The sequence below is a fragment of the Pseudochaenichthys georgianus genome, chromosome 18, assembly GCF_902827115.2.
Source record: "Pseudochaenichthys georgianus chromosome 18, fPseGeo1.2, whole genome shotgun sequence".
NCBI classification, from domain to species: domain Eukaryota; kingdom Metazoa; phylum Chordata; class Actinopteri; order Perciformes; family Channichthyidae; genus Pseudochaenichthys; species Pseudochaenichthys georgianus.
Genome location: NC_047520.1, coordinates 8,514,239 through 8,538,201, shown reverse-complemented (window position 1 = coordinate 8,538,201; position 23,963 = coordinate 8,514,239). Strand labels below are relative to the sequence as shown.

The window sequence follows — 23,963 nt, the reverse complement described above, 5'->3', positions numbered from 1 at the left end:
GTTTTGTTCCATTGCATCACAATTGACCATGATCTCTCTTTCTCCCTCCAGATGCTCAGACTATAGCTTCTGCGACAGAAGACGGTGGAGAAGTGGCGAATAACACGGAATACATCGCCTTTGTTCTTGTGCCTGTTTTCTTCCTCTTGGGCCTGTTGGGGGTGGTGATCTGCCACGTGTTGAAGAGCAAGGGCTACCGCTGCACCACTGAGGCCAATGATGGGGAGGAGTGTGAGGAGAAGGATCCTGAGCTGGGCGGAGGTAAGGGAGTCTGAATGAAGGGGGGAGGGAGATGAGGCAATGTGGACATATGACACTGTCCGACAGATTTATGTGTTTATTGCATCGCTGTGCACATTGTTTGCTTCTCGGACCATGCACTACGCATTTCAGTGGTTTTGTGTCTACAGAAGGTCCAGTTATGATAGACATGGTTTGCCACTGTATAGCATTGATATTTAAATTCCCTATCTACATTCTAATGCTACGCAGCTTTTTTTTTCATTTCAAATCTGGTATTTCTGCCCGGTTTCAAAATTAAATAAGATTAGACTACGCTAATATTACATGAATGTTAATTAAATGTATATGATAATATTCCAGTGGTGGCTGTGTAGAGCTGTTTCAGACTTGTGCCATCCAGAAATTATATTAATCCAGTGTCCAAAAAGTCAACATTAATTAAAAAATGTTTTATATTATTTTGTTTAACACAATATTCTGCATGCACCGGTATTAACAGCGGTGTCGGAAGCAATCTAACCATACATTACATTTATACAAAAACGATAACATCTATTTTGCCTACTACTACTTATTTAAAAAAAGGGATTTGATTGAAGGACAATTTTAAGGTTCATACATTTTTCGCCTCGCCTCGTTCGTTGCTTTACAACAGAAGCAAATAAACATAACAATTCAAGTTCATCATTAACATATTCTCAATATCAACCCAAATCCTTTTCTCTTCAGTCAAACGATTTAATGCTGTCGCGTTTAAATGGGAAAAAAATGCAGAAGAAGCAAATTATTTTCAGTGGTTTTCCGAATTACTCATTGGTCTGCGTGGTTTCCATCTTCCCGTCATGTGATGGTGAAATTCAAGGTTAGCAATATCACAGTAACATCACTGGATGCTCCCACCTTCTCTCCAGGACTCACGGGCTGGTTGTACATTCCTGAATCCTGAATCTAATGAGTTTTGTGTGCCAGGTACTGAAGGTGCAGAGGGATGTTGATATGCCGTCTGTCTTTGGGAAAACTAGTAGAAAAGGACATAATAACCTATCTATGTCAATAAAAGGAGTAGTGGTTCGTTTTACACACCATCATTTAAAGGTCACCTATTGTGCAAAATCCACCGTTTCATGTCTCTTCTACATCAACATGTGTCCCCGCTGTGGAAAGAGACTCTGAACGTTTCAGGAAAAAAGATTCTCTCTCTTTTTGTCCGGATCCATTTATGTAAAAACCTGTCTGAAAATGAGCTGATCAGGTTTTGGCCACTTTATGATGTCATAACGATGTCTTTGCTCGTGTAACCATTAGCCAATCAGCAACCAAGGTACCGTTTGTGCCTGAAAACCATGTGTTATCACAGCTCAGAAACCCTATTACCATTTACAGTAAGTCATCACCATCTCTTTCTCCATTGTCTTGTTGATCCTTATCTAAACCCCAGTTCCTCTATTGCGTCTGCCTTTTCAAGGAGTGGAGGCCGGTAGTAACCAGGAAGACGTTTTGGCATTCTCATCACTCATGCTCTGACTCAACACTGGGGTGTGTTGAGCAGCGAGGCATGGCAAAGACATTCTCTGCACAGCGCTAATTTAATTTCCCTTGAAATCTGCGGATTGTTCTTAATGGCGATGACGACTGTGTTTGAGATGAGTTTTCCCGCCTCTCGAAGAATGTAGTTGACCTTCCAAACTTGAAAGAAAGTTTCCTTGGCTTGAATTCGTCTCTGTCTCATCCACACGGAGAGAGGGAATGTTAGCACTCTGCCTTTTCCTACCATGGGTTATAAATCACAGGCATGAGATTGTTATGGAAAGAAGGAAGTGCTTCCATCATGCTTTCCAGATTTGTTCCTGTCCGTGCGTAATGCCTTTTTTTATTCATCTGTTGTGCTACAGACCTGCACACCTCTCCTCCTGGCATCAACACGGGGAACATCATGTCCCATGTTGACCTAAAGCCTAAACCGCCCTTGAATCATGTTGATCTTGACCTCAAGTGTATTGAAATAGGATAAATGTAAAGACACGCCCAACCCTTTCTCTCTCATACGTCGCAACAAAAGAATATAGAAAAAAAACAAACATCTGAAAACATTGCTTGTGTCATTCAGTCGGTCTCCTTTTGTTAGGTAAGGATCGGGTTTCCCCTATTCATTCTCGGCCTCATTTTCTCAGTCGTAAGCAGCCAGAAGACTTGCATAAATCTGTGTAACATTATCATGTTGAGATAAAAACAGGAAGTGGTCAACAGGAAGTTGTAGGAAGTGTCTCACGGGGGAGTGTGCTGCAGGGATTTTCTGTTTCTGTTGAGTCAGTCAGGATGGCACATTTAAAGGATATGAGTGTGATCACTGGCTGAGTAGACTGATGTTGACCTAATAAAATAGCACTATTTGTCCCCTTTTGATACAATGCATTCGCTAGTGACAATATCCCAATGTGTGTGTTTATGTGTTGATTAGCTGCCCCCAAGTGGTCCCTAATTGCAAGTTTAGCACTCAAAAAATCCCATATTATATTGATGCTAGGCAACTAGGCAAGATCCTGCTAATATATCACAATATTTAAATTATATATATTATTGCGATTTTTTTTATCTGGGTAATAGACAAACACAAGCTCTGACTTATATCTGCACTGACTACCGTGGGACTAATTATTTGTTTAGTGTTCAGTATGAACCAACAAGCAATTGGTTGTATTTAAGTGACGACTGACAGCAGCCCAAAGGCAGACCTTAGCTCACTTGTTTATTTATCTCATACCATGATGCAGCAGAGTTTCCATTTTAAATGATGAACTGCATTCCTGCTCCAGTGAAACAGTCCAGCCTTTGAGAGTGCAGTCGAGTTGTAATACTAACAAGGGCTCTTGAATTCTGATGTATGGGTGTCATGTTAAGCATTTACCATTTTTAAAGGGGCCTTAAGCTACGCCGGAGGGTCTGCCTCTCAAAACACTTGAGGCTATACGGTTTGTTTAACTGTACTGCACTCGGAAATATGCTGCCTAAATATGTATGACTTCCTTTGTACATGCTGCTTGAGGATACTGATATCTCAAATGCTTACTAAATACATTATAATTCAAGTATTTCTAATTTGATGTGGTGTATTTTTCTGCTTTCCCTCCAGACATGAATGACACCCTCAGTGAAAACAACGACACAGTGGGGCAGATTGTCCACTACATCATGAAAAATGAAGGTATGTGTCCAACAACAAACAACAAACAACAAACACTAAATAAATCCCTTTTGCCACCTGTATGAATCTGGCTGGAGATAACACATTGTCATTTGAATTTGTTTGGCTGTTTCCGCCTCTGTTTCCTCTAGGAAACATGTGGGTGTCAGCTTCTTGGCAGTAGTGTGCGTGTGCGTGTGCGTGCGTGTGGGGGTGTGTGTGTGTGTGTGTGTGAGCAGGTCAGTCAAGTTCATTCATAGGAATTAATAATGACTGTGGTTAAAGAGGCCCTTTTATGCTTTTTGGGGTTTTCCCCTGTAATATTTCTTATATAGGTTTTTTGTGCATGTAAATGGTCTGCAATAGCTTAAATCCCAAAGGCTAAAACGCCTCGATCGTAGTCCTTTGTTTACTTCCTTAACATAGTGACATCACAAGTAACACTCACGCTTCTATTGGCTAGCGCTCCAACACATTGTACGTGATAGGCTTGGGGGCGGGACATCTTTAAAGGTCTGACGAATTATAACAGATCCGGCAAGCTAACCAATCAGATCGGCTATGAGAGAAAACAAGAGCTTTTTGAACATTAAAGCGTGTACACATGTCACAGTCGAGGCACAACATACGATGAGACCTTAACATGAGCACAATAAGGCCCCTTTAACAAACAGGAACGTCACTGTTTCCCATTGAATTCCCACGATGCCTAAGCTGCTATTTGATGGCATTATTCTTCTAAAGTGAAACTATTTCCCGGAGGTGAAACATGAAGGCGAATTCATAATAACTCTTCAATGCAAGTTATTGTAGTTCTTTGTTCAGCTGAGTTTACAAGTGGCGACAGGAAAGATAAGGATCAATGCTAGTATGGTGTCCGCTTCATAATGAACACATGCCTTACTGGCAGTGCAGATTACACCGTTCTATTGAAACAGCTGTTAGTAGGTACTAGGTAGGCACCTTGCTGATGGATACTTTAGTGAAAGAGAGGAACTGCTGTTTCAGGTAAACAATGCTTTTGTTGAAAAAGGAACAGAGAAACAGTTTGTTTTGTTATCTGATGTTCTGCAGGTTCAAGCATTAGATTAATTTATTTTACTTTATTCAATCGCTTTTCAATGTTTTTGGATAAAACGAGACAATGAGTATGTCATCGTAGGCTTTTGGAGACACTGATTCACTTTTTCTGACATTTTATAGAGCGAAAACCTTTTGATTAAAGAAAATAACGAGTCAAAAGATTTATGTAAATGAAAATAATAGTTAGTTTCAGCCCTAGAGATGAACTTAAGCCTGAATATGTGACATCGGGTGATCTCGGACTGGGTCTTTTGGCTGTGCAGAAAAAGCGTTTTTCAGCGTTGATACAGTCTGTGGTTCAGAGACGGACAGCACTGTAAAAGTTTATACTGCGACTTTATCCCTGCCACACCTGTTTAGGATACGTGGTGTAGTGCCACACCCTTTTCCAACCATAGTGAACGCATGCTTACAGTAACGCCCCTTCACTCTGTGTAGCATGTTTTTACATATAAACAATACATTAAGATGTTGAAGGTGTTTTAAAGTGTTTAGTTCTTGGTATCATAAACCATTGTAAAAATATGTCTTCATAGGAGAAACTATATACATTAATAAACATTTCTGCTCTAAACATTTTTGAAAAATATTATATAAACAATTAATCATTATTACATATGTATTTCTGTTAAAGGTGATTTTTATTTTGTTATTCCCCCAAAAACAATTATGCCGTTTCAGTTGAAATGTCTTCTTTAATTTATAAAAAAGTTACATAGACGTACATTTAATTAATGCACATGTTGAGCTAAAATGATTTAGCTGAATATGTTTTAAACTACAAGAACTACCATCCATCTTTCATCCTATCCAGCTGACTAGCCTACTTTGAGACACTTGAAGGCAGCATTGTGATGTTCTGGTGTCAGACCATCATTATCTCGTGTTGATTTGAACTCCTCGCTGCTTTCATCAGGATAGTGTTTGAAGATCTGTCCGTCAGCTGCGAGTGACTCACCGTCACATCGTCACTCCGCATGACATGGTTAAAAATAACTACGACGAAAATAGTCCTGATGCTAATATAGTAAACATCTATTCAACCAGTCAACATTCAAACCTAGAAAATGATCGATGGCAATCATTATCTGGAACACAGGAAGTGACTCTCAGCAGCAGCAGCTTGTGTAAATAAATATAAGGAGAAGTCTCTATGGGAGCAGTAGTCGTCTCTATGGCTGAGCGAAGGCTGCCATCTACAGATAACTTCAGAGTAAAGGCCTCACAGTGCTGCTGCTTGTTTTCATTGGATGTCTATGTAGCATTATTACAATAAAAACCGCAAATAAAATCCCCCTAAAGAATAAAGTACATCTCCCTTTTTGCTTTCTTGTAGTTCCCTCAATAGATGGAGGGATATATTTTGTGATTTTACTTTTTGTAGCTGATGAAAAAACGCAATAGATTTAAAAACGTTAACAATTTTCTGCAGTGAACGTTTAATGTAGTTGGCTAAATCTGCATTTGGCCAGGTTTCTGTTTGAATAATTTAAATAACTAAATGTGTCCAGAAATATATGGCACGTTAAAAATAGTTGTTCTATTTTCTTGTTCTAAAACAAAAATAAAAGGTCAATGTGTGATTGTGTCGGTTTTGTCTGTTTAGTTGCGACTGACAAGAGGCCTCTTTAAATAATTACATATCCCACATTATTGATTAAAGTCTGATTGGCGCACAAGAACTTGTGAAAATGCCTTTTTGCAATTAAGCCCTGTCTATACCAAACCAGTGAGAAAAGCAAAGACAAAAATACTAAAGTATCATGTGAAAAAAATTCATGTAAAATGTGTTTAGTCACAGTTAACTGATTCTCACGGCCGGTAATGATTCAAAACTGCTACCTGGTCTTACATTTAGTCACTCAGTTACACAGGTCTTGAAGCCTTCTACCAATAAAATGACACTTGCAAGTCTGTAATACTTAAAGGCTAAACATATGTAGCAGCTACCAAGGATGCAGAAAACCCCTGCGGTGCTAGATTTCTTGAGGATGATCCAGGGTGACAGGAGGACGGAGGTTTCTTCATATGAAATCATAACTTAAAAATACCCCCGTCTACCAACATGAGTCATGTCTGTGTCTCTGTACCGCTCATCCTAAGGTCTGCAAAACCCCCTTTACCCGTGTGCTCAAGGGGAAGTCAGTGAATGCATCACAGCCAGGCCTTAGGGAATCCTGTCTCAGGGAGGAAATTATGTAAATCCATATTTGAGTTGATGCTGCTTCGCCTGAAGTTGGTTAGACGTATTGTTCATGTGCACTGTAAGGACATTTCCTTAGGCCGAAACACTGACCATTAACCAGAAGAGTTTCTTGTTGCTTCGATAAAGGTTTTTTCTGATCTGTTAAATTCCTCTGAGATCATTGTGCTTATTTAATTTGCAATTTAATTGTGTTCGAGTTTATCTGCTATCTTTCAATAAGCGCTTTGCTTTTGAAGTCACTGGAGCGTTTTCTGCACTAATCCCCAACAGTGTTTTTATCCCCCCCCCCCCCCCTCTCTCTCTCTCCTTTGTTCTAACTGTGTCTGTTTTCTTCTTCAGCAAACTCAGACGCGCTGAAAGCCATGGTTCATGAAACCAGCATCGACTCTGATGGGTGAGTGTTTAACTGTTGAGTATTACCCATCTCCACCAGCAGGTGGCACCATCAGCCTCTCTGTTAGCCTGTTGGTGCTGAAAAGTGAGAGTGGCCAGAGCAGGAAGTGACTGATAGCCAATCAGGCCACATTCTCTCTGATACCTTTCCAGATTGGCAAGGTTTGATTTAGAGCAAACAGCTGGGGTATTCCCCCCATGCGACTGCGCCCCATATATCAGTGTTTTGGATTATTGAAGAGCACAGTTGTTGGCATGTTTACTTTTTTGAATTTTTGGCCAGACTGTGACTCAACTTAGAAAAGTAAGTGTAGGGGTAAAGAAGCTTTACACTAGAGGCTTTATCATGAAAAAATACCAAATATATTTTGGTTCCAGCTTCTAAAATAAAATATGTTGTTAATTACAAATCTTTGGCAATAAGACTGTTGGTCAGACAAAACAAGCAGTTTACTTTTGATATGTCTTCTCTGCAACATTGAATCTTTTTGGGATATTCTAGAGAACGAAATATGAACTTAAAGGTCCCCTATTGTGCTCTTTTTCATCAATATATTATAGTTCTCAGTTATATACAAAACATGTCTCTGAAGTGTTTGGCTCGAAACACCAAACAGATCATGCTTTGCACAGGTTTTTATATAAATGGATCAGGACAAAAAGAGAGCGAATCTTTTTTCACGAAACGTTCAGAATCTCTTTCCACAGAGGGGACACATGTTGATGTAGAAAAGACATGAACAAGTGGATTTTGCACAATAGGTGACCTTTAATATTTGAAGATGAATCGGTGGAGAATTACATTTCCCCACATGTAGTTTTGAAAGGAAGAGAAAAATAAATATCTTTTTAAACCTTTCCGAAACCAAAAATGCATTTAGACATCGTTAGATATGCACATCGTGAGAGCCGAAAGTAAGCTAACGTGCATTAGCGACGTTTTAGCAGTTAGTTCCAGCCCTAACAGGAATCTAAAGTCCAGCATCCTTTACCAGCATAACATCTATCTGCCTCCGAATTGCTTTCCCTCCAATTTTGATATTCACATCTATAATCAAAGGCCTCCTGCTAGCCATTTGGATACAACCCCCCCCCCCCCCCCTTCATAAGAGCAGGAGCTGACGGTACGAGCCCAGATTAGACGTCTTCACTTTCCTCAGCGCTGAGATAAGGAGAGAGGGAGACGGGCTGATGGGACCGATTGGAGGAGTAGGGGCCCGTGACAGAGGAGGAGTGTTAGTAAATCGAGTTAGCGGAGTATGTTTCCTTCTCTCTGTCTCTCCTCCTGTCATCTTCCCGCTGTCGTGGAAGGAATGGAAAGAGATATAGAGACATTACGGGTTGCTTTTTAGTACTGCACCGGTTTAGGTATTGCTCTCTGTTCCTCGTTCTCTTCCTGTTGCTCCTCTTCCTCCGAAGCCAGGTCGGGCAGAGTGCCAGAGGATCACTTAGAGATGCTGGAATAAGGGGGGTAATGTATGGGACACTTAGCGGGGGAGAGAGAGACGGCCAGAAAAGAAGAGGAAGGAGAGTGGCTGTAGTGTATCCAGGCCTCGCTATCTGCCGCTCCACATTCGGTGCTTAACCTCCCCTGGCCACCCGTCCATCAGCTGATCTCCACTCTGTCCTGCGTTTACCCCCCCCTCATGATTCATACCTCAGGAATCCTCCCCTTGAGCGTCATGCATATTTTTTCATACCCTTTTGCTTCTCACATTCATGTCACACATTGTTTACACCACTGGTTCCCCACCTTTAAAGCAAATCGATGTCTCCTTGTGCTCTCCCATCTAACAGTTCTTATTTCTCTGGATTTATTTCACCCTCGTTTTGTTTTATGGAGTAAAAAATCCTGTGCCGCCTTAAAAAAAATCAGTAAAAGATTAGAGAAGAAGAAGCAAAAACCAAAATATTATTCTCCTTTACTATCATGTGTATATTCGAATTGAACATGCAACTCATGTGGGGTTTGACGATATTGCAATTCATATTATTATTCTTCTTCTAATAAACACCAACGCTAGGTTGAAGTACTTATTTTTAATTTATTCTACTAAAATCATACAAAAACAAAAACGTATAATTCATACACACAAATGAACACAATTAGTAGAAGTGGGAGGGCTGAAGCATAGCTTATGGGGAGTAGCCCTCCCGTGCATCATCATTAGCATCAATATAATAATGGCATTTATTTCGTCAAAAACGTATAGAAATGAAGGAGTACAAAGAAATAAAGAAAAATAATGAACACTGGAAGGAAAAAAAAAAAAAGATTAGGGCAAGAAAAAAGTAAATGCATATATAAATAATACTGGGAATATCCAATATGTGTTAGCTGGAGTAATCTGCAAATAGAATTGTTTTTACTTTAGTTTTGAATTGTTGATGACTACAGTAGTAATACTTGAAATGTCCATTCCACGTTCTAACTCCGATTATGGATCAGCTGTGTGAGTTGATGGCTGCTCTACAGGGCTTGCTACACAACCAGTTAGGATGCCTGGTTGGGTGTTTCCTGACTGTGGGTTGGAATGTTAGTAGGCATTATTAATGAAGAATGTAATGGCGCTACTGTGACTAAACTCCACAAAATGCCACTACTGGAACGACTTGACCTTATATGTTGTTAAGATAAAAATGGAGGAACCAAATTGAGTTGATTTAAGCTCAGATGGCAACAAAACTTCCCGCTCTCCAGTTTGCCCCATACATTTGCATTGCTGAGCGTCACCCATTTGTCAACCACAAACACAGCAACATGTGCGTGACCTTACGGGGGAAATTAGGAAGTACTTTCTGCCGTTGTGTTGAAAAGACTCCAACAAGATGTAGCAACACAATACATCCCGTGGTTCTGTAATGTCATTTTCTGATGTCCATGTACTGTATACACATTTAGGAGATGCACACATTAATGCATCAATAGTACGAGATTCTCAAACAGTAATTATTGCTTTAATTGTGTTTTCATGCCACTTTTACTTCAATAATAATTTGATTGCAAGCCTTTCAATTGCAGTGCAGCATTTCTACTTTGTGTTATCACTATTTTGACTGAAGTAAAAGTTCTAAGTACTTCTCACACCACTTAGTATCACTATTTTTATTTTTTTATTACATTAAAAGTACATTTCTCTCGTGCCTTATTAAGGAGACTTTCCCTTCGTCCCTCGACACACGTTCTGAAAACACTGTATTCCCCTTTTGTGTGTGAACAATGTGAGGATCTGCTCTCCAGGGTCATGCAGCATGCACACAGCGTCCCTCTCCCCAAAGCAGACGCTGTGTGGAGATCAAACGAACACCTAATCCGCCTTTTATTAGTCTTTGTGCGCACACGTCTCGATCAACACTGAAAGTGGAGAGAAGCGTGTCGGATTGACCTCTTTTTCCAGCTCCTCCTGATCAGGTGTCTCAGAGAAACTCCATTATTGCTTTTTAAATCATTCTCAAAGACTGGTCAGTTTGTTTGAAGACATACGGTATGCATGTGTCGCAAAGGACACGCTGCAGAGTTAACTGAGCTACAATTCATTCCTGTAAACGGAAACAGCCCTGGATGTAGGTCAGATGTTCGTCTGTGCACGGTCTCACTTTTGACTGGAACCCCCCCCCCCCCCCCCCCTCATTTTTATTTTTTTTCCATCTTAATATGTTGCTTGGTGCTTAAACAATCTGCTGACCTATAAAATATGTCTTGTTTTTCCCCTTTTGTTGCATATTAACTGCTCTGGGACTGATTTAAATTATGTTTTATTCTGTGCCGCTTCCAATTATAGTCATCAGCATCATCTTGATTACACACGTCATAATTAAAGTGCAACTGTGTACTGTATCATAATCATAATAATTGGGTCATTACTGTAGTGAAATCACCCCTAAACCCTCTCTTAATCACTACATTCTCTGTTTTCCAGTCCTCCGCTCACCCCAACCTCTCCCGGCACCCCCCCGCTGACCCCCATATCCCCGGGTGCCCCCCCAGGAGCCCTCAAGCACACCTGCAGCCACCTGCACACCATCGGGGGCCTGGGGGGCCACAAGAACATCTGCAACCGCTGCAGCCAGAAGAAGTGGCCGCTGATGAGGAGGCTGTCGGCGAGGAAGCCGGAGCAGCGGCGCATCCAATCAGGAGAGGTCACGGTGCTCGCTGTGGGCAGGTGGGCAGGTGTGTGTGTGTCTGTGTGTGTCTGTGTGTGTGTGTGTGTGTGTGTGTGTGTCTGGGTCAGAGAGGCAGGAAGTGGAAGAGGGGGGGGGGGGTTGTTTTGCTGCTTTTAGATGAGTTACGATGAATTTCTTCGGACGGTGGGGTTGTTGTGCAAGTAGTTACATGCTAGTGTGAGTGGGGATGCATTCATATGTGTACTATTTTTCATTAACTTATTTTATGTATTTAATTATTAAAAGAAAATGCTTTACTGAATAGATACTGTACACATGAGCACAGTTTTAGTTCACACACTAGCCATCAAACATTAACCCCTAAAAGTCCACACTTAATTACACCAACTAACATTCCTGTGCACTTTGACCCCGGACCAGCCACACGGAACATGTGGACAGTCAGGAGGAACCCTGGGAAAATAGATGCGGCAGGTTCAGCCTGGGTCATGTTTTTTTTTTGGAGAAGCCTCAGTGGTTAACCTGTGTTGTGGAGCTGCACCATGGCAACAAGGCCAACAGGACATTTCTCCCAAAACAGACTGATAGCAGAACATAATTGTGTGATGTACAACACAGTGCGTCAGGTGAGAGTGGAGCATCTTGTTGTTGACAGATTTGAAACTTACCTACTTTTTTACCTTATTTTGATGAAAATGAAACGCCTGTTTCGCCAGTTCTTAATGTGATGTGGTGGGAGGATGTTTGCGTTAGCAGTGACTTCATTCAGCCGAAGGGAAATAACAGGAAACGGGAGGCATGGACTTGGCCTCTAATAATAAAAACTACTATATAATATGGCTATGAGATGTAGAAAATCAAATCTTACAATATTCTCTCTGTCGTGCCACCTTTAAAACGAGGAAAATACAATACTTGTGCCATATTACATATTATATATATTACAATATCCAAAATCTGGCAATAGGGAGTTTTTCCCCCAATAAATATTGGCTTTTTTCAATGATTTAAAATGAGTTTCCAGTGTTTGAAATGGGTTTAAGAAACTGCTCTCTCATAGTAAGACACGGTTATCAAACTGTGTCTCAGATTTATTGAATGTAAAGGAACATTTGTGAGTCCACCAGTGAATCGGGAAAGCCTCCTCCCGCTGCGATGCATCGGGATGCAGAGCGGTTTGCTTTTCGTTTATGCCACCGAGATGAATGGGTCAGCATGACCTGGATACGAATCTTCATTTGCCGATTTAATTAAAGCTTTGGAGTGTGTGAGTGTGTGTGAGTGAACAGGTGCCTTTGAGTGGGTGGGAGGATGATAGAGGAGTAGAGCGGAGGTCACAGCGAGTGTAATTGTGTGTGTTATTAGCAAAGTGTGGAAACCAGCTGTGGCACAAATGAGAATAGCCGATCCCCGCTGAGTTTATCCATTAAAGGACCTTTTTCTGTTTGTTATTTATGTTTCCTTTTATGAATATACAACAAATCAACTTCATCTAGGTTATATATATTTTTTGTAACACTTTTTTTTGGGACAGTTTTCATTATAAAGAAAAATCCTACAGAATGTAATTTAGCAGTCACATACATACAGTAGATGCAACAGTGCACATTTCAACCAGACGGCCAAAAAGCAGATCAAATATACCCCCCCCCCCCCCCAGCATGAAAGAAAACAACTAAATAAAAAGAGTAAAAAAGAACTGAGTAAATTAGATAAGTATTCTCACAAAAACAAACAACAAGCAAAAAGAGGTTTTATTTGATTTTGACCTAGAAAAAACGAGTCTTTGTTCCAGCGGTTCCTCTTAATGAGCCGACTCTGCAGAACGTACTTCTCATTTCCCAAACCGTTGTCCTTCCTGTCTCCTCTCAGGTTCCGGGTGACGAAGTGTGAAAAGCCGGCCCGGGACAGACGGACGCTGCTGATCACGGACTCCAACGGGAGCGTCCCTGCGTCTCCAACGGAGGCGGAGCCTAGCAGCCGGACGACCTCCGAGTCCCAGCAGGTGTGTGTTCTGGAAAACTTCCCCACCCCGCTCTCTCTCTCTGTCTCCCTGTGTCTTCCATGGAGCTCTACCCCAGTGTTGCTCATGTAGGTTATTCCTGTACGTTGCTTCTTGGTGATGTGAGAAGCTCTCGGTCACATTCTGGGATACATCGTCACACAACAACTTTTTGAAATATAGTTTAAATGGGTCAGAGCTGCAACTAAATGCTTTCTCAATTATCTTTTAATCAGCTGATTTAAATAGTCCATAAAATGCCAGAAACGACTGTGAAATATACTACAGCTCAATGTGAATTCCTTAAATGTGTTTTTCTCAAACAAAACTCTCCAACAATCAGTTTACTATCATTAAAGAAAAAGAAATGCAGCAAATCCTCACATTTTAAGTGGCTGGAACTATGAAATTATTATTTTATTTACCTGAAAAACATGAATCAATTATCAATCAAATGTCCTTTTCTGTCGGCCTACCAATCGATTAATGGTTGTATTGTTGGCTCCTAAAATCAGAAAGAGCATTTTAAAGAATCACTGAAAATCAAACCGCATCAATAATAAGCCTCTCTGTTTGCACTTTACATCACAGGAACTTCTCAAGGTGATCATAATTTTCTTAAATAAAGCATTCGTAAGAGCGTGAGGAGGAGTTGTGTCTTCCTGTTGACGCAGATATCGAACAACAATGAAAATGTCCTTGTGGAGGATTTCTTTTCAGGTTCTTTTAAACACTCCAAACAGAAAAACAAACCGATGAGGCTCCCATTGCTTATATATCCTCAGCGTTAGTCATCAGGTTTACTGCTTTACTGATATTCACGTTTTATGTTCACACAAAGCGTTTAGGCTGGAGGTTAAGGACCCTATTTTATAGATAACACTATATCAAGTACAGTAGAGAATGCTATGATGCTTACAGCTACTGTTGCTAGGCTTTTAATGTGAAAGCATGCTAGGCTTTTATTGTGAAAGGAAAACATATCTACAGTTGGTTAACGTAGGAAAGTCTTTTTTCTCAAATCATATTTAGACGCTTTCTTTATTTTATGAGTTTTGGAACATGGCTTCGACAAATATATTCAATTGACATGTTTAACAAAGCTCGAACAATTTGGACAACAAAACATCTACGAGAAAGCACAACGCTTTGTTGTTCAGCAAGACGGGAATTAGCTTTTGTTTTTTCTCTACATTTTCTGAAATGAAAGCTTGGAAATATGAGAGTCTCGAGTCTGTTTGAACTCAGCAACCTTGACTTTCATTTGTTCTTGGGTGGAGAAACATAACACTCATGTTCTATCGATGGTACCAATGCAAATAATCCAATCACAGCTTTAAAACACATTTCACATCCGTGTGTGTCTCGTTCCATGCTCTCAGCTCACATATTGACTCTTAGCTTTCCCGTATTGACTGTGGGAGAAAGAAAACCGGCCTTCAGCCCAAGAAAGTAAACAAACCTGATGGCAGAACACGCCTAATCTGACGATTATTCATGATTATTATCCGTATTAAACCCCCTCGTATTACCGTCTACAGGAGGAGAAGGACGACGACGACGTGGACAAAGAGAACCGGTAGCAGGATTCAGTGAAGGAAGAACATCAGGTCCAAACCCTAAAAAAGAACAATAAATCATCAGCGCTGGGGGGGGCAAGTGGACCAGGGATTCCCACCCCACAGTCCTGCTCCATGGGGGGCAAAAGAGCTGCTGATGGTGGACACAGTGGCAAGAGTGGCCCCATTTTACAGGAGAAAAGGGGGTAAGGTGTGTCTGTGTGATACACTTTCCTCTTAAAAAAGATTTCAAAAATAGTGCCTTGCGCAAGAGCGTCTAAGCAGGGCGGCTGCTTAATGTCAAGGGACCCTGAATGAGGGCTTCCCCGATGAACTAAGGTGACTCAATACGCCGATCATGTGTGTTCTTATGTTGTTGTAAGTGGAGGAAAAGAACGGATAAGCCCAAAGAAACAGATACAGCCATTCCCAGACCTAACTGCGGGTCGCCATTCTCAAACAGGAAGTACGAACGACCTCTGATAGCATCACAGGAACAGGAAGTAGCCTGTAGATTAGCAGCGGGTGTGAACATGACATTCCTTATCTTCCACTCTACGACTAAAGAAGAAAGTGTAGTATTCTGTGTTGAACAACAAATTAGCTTTATCCAATATGGCTGCCTTCTTGGTGTTTTTTTCTTAAAGGGACAGCGTGTGTTTACGTTACCAAAAAACCTAAAGTCTATACTCGGGCAGGTCAGTTTCGATTTTCCATTTGTAATTTTTTGAATGTGTCAGAGAGCTATTACTCAAGATTTAAACCCACCTCCAATGTTTTTTTTATCAGCTCATCAAGTTGTCTATGCTAACGTGTTAGCGACTGAGTGCCTGTTTACAGCATACATTGAGAAACATTAGCATTCATGTCCCCCTCAGGAAGTCCAGCACTTACTTTTAGCTTGGATTTGGTCTCGACAATACCAGGAATAGTTTCTGCATTATGGTAAATGTAGGATTAAGTCGGTTGCTAGCTAAATCCACAAAAGATACCAAAGTTCAGTAAATCTCGGCCTTTCTGATTTATCAATCTTTTTTAAAACATGAGTTCTTTATGGAAGTACGATATGACATTAATAGAGAAGCCCTTTTTGCCCCAAGAATATTATTTTCACAGATGATCAAAAAGTATAATTTTAGGAATGCTTTCATATTGTCCTTTCATTGTGTCATTTAAAAAGATATATTTATACATGTTGTTCATATTTTGGGTCAGTTTGCTGTGTTTTTATCTTTGTATAAGGAAGAAAATAAAGACGACTAATACATATCAATGAAGGAATAAGTCTCTTTATTGTTGACCACTCGCCCCCCCCCTCCTGAGCGAACCATCCATCTTCATATTCTATTCTTTCTCATTTCCTTCCCTCATCTCTGCACCCTCCTTCTTCCCCCCCGCCGTGATAAAAAGACGATTTGTCTTATTCATCTGGAGTAGGTTGTCCGACGACCTCAGGCTCTCCATCATATTATTCTCAGGTAATAGAGATGAGACGGAGACGGAGAGGTGTTTCCAGCATTAACAATCCTTGACACTTTCGTCTCTTCTTGACCTTCTCAGTCTTATCAAGATGAGTCAAGCAGGAAGTCTCTGACCTTAAAGAGACACTAGATCGGTACAAGAAAAGATCGGTTAATTTCGGGTGACGTGTTAAAAAAGAGTGACACACGGTTTCTTGCTGGTGGGAAGTGTTGAACGCGAGGAAGAAACATTTACATACGGTGGGAAATAAACCCTGATGGCACACAAGGTGATGAACCCCACCTATATCTTTCGTCTCAAAGCAAACCTGCCTTTTAAACACACACACACACACACACACACACACACACACACACACACACACACACACACACACACACACACACGCACACGCACACGCACACAGAATAGCTTCGGGGTGTTAAACCTGTCCAACAGACGCGCTTGACAGTGCACGACATGAATAGGCAGCACAAATAACCTGGTGCAAATATTGACTCCAGTTGCGTGTTTACTTGCTCTGTGCCATGAAAGGTTTCTCACACTACATTAAAGCGACTACAATAATTCCACGAGGAAATTAGCTATGCACATGAGAAATGGCATAGATTATAACAAAGCTCTGTACGGTCCTTTTTGCATGACTCCGTAAGCAGTACATCTATCTGAGGCTGTGAATTATTCAGGCCTCCAGGCGACAGTTCCCATGCCGATGCCAGGCTAAGTGCCCTACATCTTATCTTTGCCGCTGGATATCGGCCAGGAGGATGGAGCTCTGGCTCAGAGGAGAGTTTTTTTTTTCTTTTTAAGGGAAATATTTGGGTCCAGAGGGAGGAAGTCTAGTCAATGTTTAACACCTATCGAACTACAACGGGACCTGTAGACGCAGTGACCTTCTCAAATGGCTCACTGCCCACCTTTCCTAAACTCAAACAGTGTTATTCCAATCTGATCACATGGTCTACACCAGGGAAAAACGGCTTACACAATATATCTTAACCACGGTTACAGCAGGAGTTAATTGGTCTGGTATTAAGAGCACAGTTTGCTAGTTAAGATTTAAACCCTTGGTCATTTCTGCTGCCTCTATAATGGGAAAACTACAATTCCCAAAAGCCACAACGCACTAATCGGAGTAGAGTTTTCAGTGATAGTGGAGCATCTGTCAAGTAAAGGGTAACCCGGAAGAGAACACCGGTGCAATAGGCTAAAAGTAACTACTGGGTCATATTCTTTTTTTCTTTTTCTATATTTGTGGAAGTTCTCCTTCGGGACAACAAAAAGAATAACCTGCAGTATCTGAGGCTGTCACATAATTCTGATAACTCTGTTCGAATTGATCAATTTGGGTAGTTTTGGTGAAGGGAGGCCTGATGGGATGGCTGTTAGCGTAGATACTTGGCAACTTTCTTGCTAGAAGTATCAGAAATAGGAGCTGGTGTTGTTAGCTATACTTTAATGGAAAAAGGCTGGGCTTGTTTTTATATGTTTGATACTTTTACCACACCCTTGCTAGCTTCTCGACATAAGCAAACGTAGCTTAAGTTTTAGTACTACGTTCTTCCAATTTAAAAATAATATGACATTTGTGTAATTTGCTATTTCTTTGTATTTTGAGCAAAAAGAGATGAAAAGAAAGGGGAATCTTTTGTTTGAGTGACGCTTAAGTGCTAATGCTAACATAAAAAAGGGCGTGGTCAAACTCGCCCGAGAACAAATTGCTTTGTGTCTGGTGTGAACAAACTAGGGCAATAAACGCCATTTTAAAATAACGCCTCAAAACTGATTTCATACAAAGTTTTTTTCACAGTCGATTGATTGCTTTATTCCAGTCTTTATATTTATGGTTTTGCTGTTTTTGGTTTGATTTCACTTTTTTCTGCGAGCCACTTTGTAACTTTGTATTGATAGTGATATAGATGTTACTATATTAAGCAATGATCTTCTCTACTAGTGTTTTCTTTAGGCTCGGTCATTTAAGCATTCACCACTGAATCAAATGCACTTTCTTTGTAGACATTTTTTATATTTAACCAATGCGAAAACATTAGCTAATTCCCAAAACAGTGTGGACTACTTAGTTTTCTTTTCGGTAAAGATACAGTTTAATAACCACACTGATTAATGTGTCTAAGAGAGTAAGAATCAGTAGCATAATCCTGTTTAAGGTGGATATTTCTTCATTAAATACAGTCCTACCTATTCCTCTGAGACGATGAAGTGTGTGTGTGTGTGTGCCACAATTAAGCATGACATCATTAACTCCAACAAAGCCTTGAGAAAAACAAACATGTTAACTGAGTGCTCACACACCTTGGGGACTCTCCAGCCGGCTGCCTAATGGACCTCATAAAACAACACGAAGGAATCTGACACACAAGTGCTCTTTATTTGCCTCCGTGCACGTTCAACACGCAGCAGGTTGTGACACAAATTAGCTTGTTGTAAAATAACTTTTGTGCTGGAGTCGAGGTGAGGGGGATTGATGACCGAGAGTCACCGGGATGACAGCAGCACTGGCAGATACTGAGAGGTCACTTAATGATGGAAAACAAGATCGAAAGGAGGACTCCATTTCCTGCTTTTGTACAGGAATCACACACACACACACACACACACACACACACACACACACACACACACACACACACACACACACACACACACACACACACACACACACACACACACACACACACACACACACACACACACACACACACACACACACACACACACACACACACACACACACACCCCTATGTTTTTGTCACTACAAACAATCCCTTCCCCTGATCTAATGTTTTTTTTTAATAAACCTAATTGTCATGCTTTAAAATAAGTACAAATATTAATATATCTTGCTTACAAGTCAATATTCTAACTGTAAAGGCCATACAATAGACCACATCTGTGCTTATTCATGCCTGTACACATACTGTAGTTGTAAATTCTATTTTTATTCAGATATCAATTTAAAAAAGGGTTGGAAATATTCTATAAAAGCTGGACGCTGTAGGTTCGAGCAAAAGAGGATACAAATATTAGTAAATAGTCAATTTGTTCGGAACTATTAAATGTAATCTAGGTCAATGTAAGGCAGGCTGTATGTGGAAGTGAATCAAACTAAACAGTGGATGTATTCAACGTAGGCAAATACTTAATCTAACAGTATGGCTCATATGTGTTTTTATTAGTTTTTGGGACAATAAAACATCAAATATTTAATTAGTAAGACTCCGAAACCTTGTTCGAATTCCAGGTGTTCAAACAGAAAAGCCCAGGTGTCCGTGTTCAGACGTTCATCAAGGCTAACGACGCCAAACAGAGCACACCTGTGCGTGTTCATGCAAGGCAACATGTTCACAGGGTTGTTCCCAAGGTTCAAAAACACTGAGCAGGACTTCGGATATGTTTTCTTCTTTCTGTACTGATGTATTTTTTGTTGTAATACCTTCATGAGCTACAATCGTGCACCACATTTCCCATGTGTGCTTCTGTAATCCAGCACAGGTGTGGTCTGTTTGTCGGCTCATTAAGAGCCCTGAGATTCCACTTGGTCAAACATTTGCCATGAAGGTCTGAGGGCCAGAGCTTTTCATTGAAATACCCAAAATACAAAAGGCTTTGTGTCCGAGAGTGGATGTTCTTGGACTTCTTGCACTTAGCTTTGAGTTGTTAGTGTGCTGGCCTTCTGAAAAAAATAGAAAAGACAGAAAGCATTGAGAGAAAAACCCACCGTTTTGTTGGGGTTAGCCTAAATGCATGCATGGGTGGACACCTTTTTATATAACTACAGGCTCATCAAACTCAATTCCCCCATGCATATATACCTTTTAATTGGGAGAAGTTGCAGAACAACATGGATTTGGAGCTTTTAATGTCTGCTTTTCATATAAGGATCAATCGTGTCATTTAGTCATGATTTTAATAATTTCAAACATGCTGAAAGATCAAATGCTTCCTCACTGGTGGATAGGGCTGCTCAATTAATCGTAATTACGATTTTGGCTTGCAACGATTATAAAAACAACATAATCAAAATAAAACGATTATTTTGATTTTATTTTATTTAATTGGTTTTTCAGTTGAATTATACTTAAGGTTCAGGGTAATCAATATATACATACTTTTCAATTTTTTCTTTGAAATAAATGGATGTTTTCAAAGTAAATGGATAATCATTTTGTAATAATTGTGATATCAATTATTGACCCAAATAATCGAGATTATGATTTTTGCCATAATCGAGCAGCCCTACTGGTGGATACCATTTTATAACCCTTAGAAAAACAACAGCAAAAATGACAATGAAATGAAATCCTGCACCTAAATAACAAAAAAATTCTTCTTTCTTTTTTTTTTTTTTTTTTTGAAGAAGAAGAAGAAGAAGAAGAAGAAGAAGAAGAAGAAACAAACCAACCTCAAAGTGTGGTTTAATTTGACCTTGGTATATTTGTTGATTCATCATATGTTGAATTCAATGCTTATCCCACCAGTTATGTTCAAACCTTTGTATAAGTGCCAAAATAACTCCCCAGCTGCTTATCTATTTATATCTCATCTACCTTTATGTGAATCCTTGAGAAGGATCAAAGCAATCTGGTGACGCACATGCCGAGTTCTTCTCTGTTGTTTTGTAAATTAATGAGTCACTGGTTTGATTAAACAGGAACTCCGCAGCAGATCCTGTTGTCATCACACTCCATTGATATATGGAAATATCCTTTCCTCATTTCACAAGACAATCACACTCTCACACACACTCACACACTCACGCACACTTTGGTGCATTCAGAGCCAGAAGAAGGAACAACACTGAACATAATGAAAAGGGAAATGTTTGCAAGTTTAAACGGGCATTTTGAAAAGGCTATTTGAGTGTTCAAAACACCTTGTGTCCTAAAACACCTTGTGAAAATCGTTCAAAAACAACCAGATAGAGAACCACGTTTCAGGCTTAAGAGAGGAAGACTGTAATTGTGAGACCGATGGAGAGCAATTATAGTGACGAGCAGAGAGCAAGAGGGATGAAGATAGAAGGGAGTGGGTGAGATGAATAGATACATGTCCAAAGAAGGGTCTAATCTTGGTGTCGTTGGTGCTGTGTTCCTCCTCCGGCTCTGACATGGACACGGAGACGGACAGGAACAGCCTCTCGTGCAGCGAGGAGCCTCACTCAGCCGGAGCAGCAGGACTCTCCGTGTCACTCAGGCTGTTGTGGAAGTTTCCAAAGTGCTCACTCCGAGTGTTAATGGTTCAAGTGAAAAGCCCTGAGGTGTTCATTATCCGGGGCCCTGGACGCCGCACGCCGAGGCTCTAACTGCAGCGATGGCAAGGTTGAAACTCTCAATTCCCTCAGCGATCACTTCATGGAGAGGGAGGAAAGGAAGCACTAGTAAACAAGCATTCGCCGTCATGAAGAATCATAGCATCTACAAAGGGCCTGCTTTTAAAAGATGTAAAGATTTAATACACTATTAGGGAAGACAATTTAAAACAACTTCATAAATATGCAACACTGTTATCAGTGAATATATAATGTCAAGTTTAGGACAAGCTCTTCTAGCTTTGAAGCAGGAGAAATGACACACAGCTAATAATATATGCTGTATATATATGTACAGTAGTATATGTGCTTACAAGCTGACCTTTGAAGGGAAGGAACACCATGGATATATATATATATATATATATATATACATTTGTTATACTGGATACAGCCTAACTTTCAATGGTAACACTTTATTTTGATAGTCCATATTTAACACTATAAGTCATCAGTTGACATTTAGTAGCATGTCAACAGCGTATTAACCAATATTCAACCTTACTATCTGTGTATTGTGTCAACGTCTTCAAAATGGACAATCAACTACTCAAAATCAATCTGTCAGTTGATAGTCAACAGGGTCGTGTTGAGAGTCAAGATGTCAACTAAAGATTACATTAAGCTTTAGTTGATGATCAGCAGATAAGCAACTTTAGAGTTTAGTTGACTATCTGGTGATTGTCAACTAAACTAGAGTTGACTATCAGTATACTTTTAGTAGGCATTCTCCACTAAGCGTTTGTAGGCAAGTGTTAGGACTATCCAATTAAAGTGAAACACAGTTGAGAACAGCAGAAAGTCTATAACCTATCAACAGAACACATACATTCATCCACTAATTATATGCAACAGACATGGGAATAAAGCGAAATGTTTTGCACAAACTTTATTTATTCATTATGTATGTAATGTTTGAGTTAGAAACACCTGTTCCTGTTTTATTTGACTAATATATAAGATAAATACAGAAGCCTAATGCATTCACTTGAGAACAAAAGGTTTTTCACAAGAACTCACAATCTACAGAGAGTAAGGTTGAATATCGGTTAATAACCTGTTGCAAAAAACATGTTGACAGTCAACACTTTTTGTAAAATCTACAGATCAACACTTGAGATGCACCTTATATTCTACTGGCAGTTTGTTAAATGCATGTTTTGAGATGCACCTTATATTCCACTGGCAGTTAGTGAAATGCATGTTTTGAGATGCACCTTATATTCTACTGGCAGTTAGTGAAATGCATGTTTTGAGATGTACCTTATATTCTACTGGCAGTTAGTGAAATGCATGTTACTTGTCTGTTGAAACAGTGTTGTTGAATGTCAACTGATGACTTGTAGAGTGTTAACTATGGACTATCAAAATAAAGTGTTACCCTTTCAATATCTAAACTACCCTTTTTGTTCCTGAGATTGCCAACTGGGCACTTTAATTGTCCTTAAGCCCCGCCTCCAATCCTGTCTTGGCTCGGTCTAATGCAGGGGTGTCAAACTCAATTTCATCGCGGGCTACATTAGCATTATGGTTGCACTCAAAGAGCCGGTTTTGGCCCCCGGGCCTTGAGTTTGACACCGCTGGTCTAATGAATGGAGAGGGACAATAACTGGATTCAGCTTTTAGCGCTAATGATTTAAATAAGGGCATTTCAAGTGTTCGTACTTGGGAGTTGGTGTAAAAAAAAACAAAAAAAACTGAAGCATTGATTTACAAACGTCTCTTCCCAAATGTCAGTCAATGGAAAAATGGCCAATGGCTTTAGGTGACTCATACCGAAGCTTTAGTACCACCGTTCGGCCTGTATGAAGATGTGTTTAAATGTCCGGCGCGCTGCCAGGGAGTACCGGAGAGTCCGAAATCTAGCAAACTACTAGCTTTAAAGCCTTTCGGCACCGTTTACCCTACTACCTAATGATACATGATGATGATGATGATGGGTTTGCTATCCTGGCTCCAAAATGGTGGAATGAGCTCCCCATTGACATCAGGACAGCAGAAAGCTTACACATCTTCCGGCGCAGATGAAAACTCATCTCTTTCGACTCCACTTCGAGCGATAGAACTATTAACAGAGCACTTATATACTAATAAAGGACTGGCTTATCTACAGCCAGTTGAGTAGCACTTGAAATGTTTGGCTCTATGAATCCTGATGTACTTATATGATTCTGTTTTCTTCAAGGTTGTGTCTTCCTGGTCGAATGTACTTATTGTAAGTCGCTTTGGATAAAAGCGTCAGCTCAATGTAATGTAATACATGAACATACTGGATATTTTGGACACACAAAGTACATCACAGCTTGCAAATGTTTAAAGTCAATTCCTTTATTTTACAATACAAATATGGAAGAAATGAT

At 40.2% G+C, this 23,963-nt stretch overlaps 1 protein-coding gene across 1 annotated transcript in view; it reads left to right on the top strand.

Moving 5' to 3' along the window:
• Positions 1 to 16,052, top strand: part of rell1 (RELT like 1) — a 28,749-nt gene extending 12,697 nt beyond the window's left edge. The window contains exons 2-7 of the mRNA XM_034106470.2: positions 52 to 261; positions 3,374 to 3,445; positions 7,053 to 7,107; positions 11,027 to 11,269; positions 13,104 to 13,236; positions 14,775 to 16,052. Coding sequence (XP_033962361.1) covers positions 52 to 261; positions 3,374 to 3,445; positions 7,053 to 7,107; positions 11,027 to 11,269; positions 13,104 to 13,236; positions 14,775 to 14,816 — 755 coding nt within the window. The 3' untranslated portion in view covers positions 14,817 to 16,052. The remainder of the gene's footprint in view (positions 1 to 51; positions 262 to 3,373; positions 3,446 to 7,052; positions 7,108 to 11,026; positions 11,270 to 13,103; positions 13,237 to 14,774) is intronic.
• Positions 16,053 to 23,963: the final 7,911 nt, after the last annotated feature.